At 38.1% G+C, this 4,069-nt stretch overlaps 1 protein-coding gene across 1 annotated transcript in view; it reads left to right on the top strand.

Annotated features, from left to right (window-relative positions):
* The window catches only part of LOC109964950 (uncharacterized), an 11,949-nt gene extending 9,506 nt beyond the window's left edge, over window positions 1–2,443 (top strand). Inside the window, exons 7-8 of the mRNA XM_020608579.1 lie at window positions 2,195–2,276; window positions 2,405–2,443. Coding sequence (XP_020464235.1) covers window positions 2,195–2,276; window positions 2,405–2,443 — 121 coding nt within the window. The remainder of the gene's footprint in view (window positions 1–2,194; window positions 2,277–2,404) is intronic.
* Window positions 2,444–4,069: the final 1,626 nt, after the last annotated feature.

The following is a 4,069-nucleotide window of genomic DNA, read 5'->3' as shown; positions in this document are numbered from 1 at the left end:
GGACTTGTTTGGAGACACTACTGAACCTGAAGCACTGCGTGAGCTCTTCACAGAACAAGATAGAAACAGCAAAGCAAGGAAGGTTACTGGGGTTACCACCAGCATGGGAGCAACACCAGGCATTCCCATGGCAACCAGGCCTGTCACTCCACCACTGAAGCCGGCGACAACGGTAGAGCAGTCATTGACAACAAAGAAAGTGACATGGCAGTTTAAACCAGCCCAGAGGTCAGTCTGCACCAGAATCAGGAAGGAGAAAGAGAAGGAAGTGACATCATCCTCACTGGTAAGGCTCACAGAGCTGGGAGGAGATGAGACCCACAGACCCCCCCCTTCATCTTCATCGTCTTCATCATCCTCACCGTCGTCATCATCTTCTGGTTGATTTGTGAAGGAAACCATTTTTGTTTGACCATTTGAAGCTGAATTAGTTGCAGAAAGGTAGAAACAACTGCAGCTTTTTTGCCTGTAAATTTGCATCAGTTTTGCATCTAGCTGCTGCCATTGCCTTCTTATAAACGCTGCATAAAAGACTAGTTATTTGTTGCATTTTCTTAGATTAGCCTACACAGTATCATATATAATCAGTTAAGTTTGAGACAGTGAGACTCAGGCTAAACTGAAACCTTCAGGTTGAGAGTGTGTGGAATTATGATGACCACTTAGGTGAGATATGCACAGTGTCATTCCTAATGAGTTTTATCTACAGTCAACTTTGGAAACACAGGGTTGATTAGTTTCAATCTACATAATTAATATGAATAGTTCTGTGTTTTTTTTATTCTACCGAATGTATTGTACAGCATATATACAACTACAAGTAAAAAATAATTCACATATCAGGCACTCACAATGATTTGACTCGGTCATCTGTATTCAAACATCATTACAACATTGAAAGTTAGTTGCAATAACACAAAAAGGATTATAGGAGGAGAAATTAATATTTGTCAGACTCAATGTTGTGTTACTTAAAAATCTAACAGCGTGAATGTGTCTCAGGCCTTATATCAAATTACACTTCATTCCTCATCCAACACCTGGCTCTAATCCTTGATCTTACTACTTCATGTATGTATTTAAAAACTGATTTTTGAAAACCCACTAAGGTCAAACTTTAAAGTGCACAATGTATTTTATAATCACATCTAACTTTACAGTGTATTTAACAGTGTCAATAATATATTTTGAACATTGAGATAATTATAGAATGACATATATACGTGTGATGAACATGCAAACATGATCAAATAAAGGAAGGATTTAGTAATAACATTTAATTTAAATGTTTATTTATCAATTAGATTTAGAATTGTAAATGTAATAATTGAGCAATATGCCTACAGATTCATGCTATATTCTATGTTTCAGATGTGGAAAGTGTTGCCTGAGTGATGTGTATCATAGTGGCTGATTTGAATTTTATTATACAGCCAAATACTAACTGTAACAGCAGTTTTGCACTTATTTAAAGGTTTTATGTGTAACATTTTTAAACATTAATTTATCATCAGGTAGATTGGTATAACTGCCATAAACAAGGAAACCATGGTTGAGATGACTGGTAGTCTCTGTCTTACACCAGTAGTATTTTTAGTGTTTCTCAAAATAAAGACTTCATCTCCCATAATCCCCTTTGTGCCATGTTGCGTCTGTAGCATTTTTGGCTTTACTGAAGAGGAGTTTGGAGACAATTTCCTTCCCATTTGCTTCAAATTCCTCTCCAGCATTTGATGAAAACTAAAAGCTTTAGTTCTGCTTGTGCTGAAAGTAAAGCAATCCTAAAGATTTCCCTCCAAATCCAAGTCAGAGGCACACAATATAAAATGCAGTGTGGAGGCTGGCAGAACTGCCAGTCATGCCAGCAGCGGTCTTGTTTTTGCGTAATTATACGTTCTAATGTCTCAAAATGAATGTGGTAATCATTTACTGATGTTAAAAATGACACCTGTTGTACCTTTAAAAGAGAGCACAGTGCTGTCAGAGTTGTTACAAATGTGGCACAGGGATGGTGTGAGGTTAACCTATTATTGTCAGTTACACAATAATAATACTTGTTACAATATGATGCTGTTATGAAAGGCTGTGTGGGAAGTCATGGTCTGACAGGCACATCGGTTGCTAAGCAGGTTCAGCTGTGGTATTGATTTTGACAACCTCAAAGTCAACTAAATGTGTCTTATTGTGTGTTGAGAGTGAGGGTGACAGCAGCAGAGTTTAAAGCTGAATCTAGTGTTGGCATGCAGCAGCCATATTTGTTGATTGAGACTGATGATGTAAGATGCTTTTTATTGTTGTTATTTTTAATGTATGATGAAAGTGTTGCAGCTTGCAGTGTCATTATGAACACTGAAATGCTCCACCAGTCCTTATTCTTGTGATCATTCCTGATGTAAACCAACAGGATCTGGTGGAGCCCTACATGTACCTGCAGGGTCAGTGATGGGTTTATTTCTGGTACTTTTGAGCAACAGATGTACGAGCACACCTACAGAGGAATTACGTGATTCATTAGCATAGATTATCTTTGTTTTTAAAGCTGCAGGCCTTTGTTTTGGACTGTCAGAATGTATTAGTAAGTGAATGTTAACCAGGGCTGAATTAATGACTGATGAACGTTTCAGATGACCAGAACTTCTGGTGTTTCAGCATGACCAGATTAGCCTGTTCGGCGGTGTCCCATGGCATCAGAAACCAACCGGTGCTCCTTGTGCTAAAATAATGTTACTGTAGGTCTTTCTTGTGTCTGTTTGTGGTCATTTGATTACACACACATTATGTGGTATTAGGTACCATACAGTATAAACACAACCTGATGTTTTAACCTCCACAAAGTTCATTACAGTCATGGAATGTACAAATTGCAATATTCAGCAGTTTACCTAAAAACTAATATTCATCAAAACACTGATTACTAATCACTCAGCAGCAAAAGTCACTTGAATTTTGTTAGTGTGAGGTGCTTTTAAACAGCTCCAGTTTTGCCACACACGCATCACATAATGTATATTTGGGATGTGTAGACAATTTTTAAAAAAGCAGGCAGGCCTACAGTTTGGAGGGGTTTAATGACCATCCAGCAACTAGCTTAGACTCTGTGCTGCCAGATAGTGCTTTGTAAAGTTCTGCTCAGTGGCAAAGTTCATAAATCCTGCAACTCGACACAAAAGTAGATGATTTCTGAATATAAATGCACCCCCCAAGAGCACATATCATGAGAATAACGCAAATATGGAATTTGTGGGACTTGTATTTCTCCTTTTTTGGTATAGGATAGGCATATACAGTGGGATAGGTACAGGCTAACCATTTCCCCACACCTCAAGCCCCTGTGCTAAGCTACAGCTAGCGCATCCTAGAGCAGACCAAACAACAACTGGACAAGACAGCTTATATAAAGTATTAATTATCTCCTGGTAGGATGGAAGAAAAGCTGATCTTCAACAGTCAAAGTAACCGAGCATTACTGGGATTAGTAACTGTGATATTACTGTTAATGGTTGGATTTCAAATTATAACCTCTGACCTTACTTGTTACTGAAGAAAATATTATGATGTGCATGTGTTAATCAAATGAGAGAAGAGAACAGCACTACTGCTAACATCATATAGCTCTCCTTCTCTCCCTCTTCTTCTGTTACAGACACACATAGACATTAGCTCTCTGTTGCTTCTTACCTTCTATACATCTTCCTTTTATTCAGTGTTGGTCATGTTTACTCCCACCTTTCCCCTGTGGCTGTCCCTCAGACCTGCAGGCTACCAGCTACAAATTAACACTAGCTATTCAGCGAATCCTCACTGTTGTTGTTGTTTGGTTGGTTTCTTTTTTTAGCCCATACTTTAACAGATATACACCTGCTTTATTTAGAATGGCAAACAAATTTCTAAAAGTTAATCTGCACCTCTCAGCACATCGCACATGGTTTAAATTAAAATAATGAATTGTTTAAACTACATTTTGGGTCACAAAATAAGTCAGTAAAGCAGCACCTGTCCTGTTTGATATTCTGCTTTATTAATGATGCCAATCAAATCACCAAAAACCTTTGACAGTGAAACTGGAACT

The sequence above is a fragment of the Monopterus albus genome, unplaced genomic scaffold, assembly GCF_001952655.1.
Source record: "Monopterus albus unplaced genomic scaffold, M_albus_1.0 scaffold94.1, whole genome shotgun sequence".
NCBI lineage: Eukaryota > Metazoa > Chordata > Actinopteri > Synbranchiformes > Synbranchidae > Monopterus > Monopterus albus.
The sequence above is the reverse complement of the archived record's forward strand: the minus strand, read 5'-3'. Positions and strand labels throughout refer to the sequence as shown.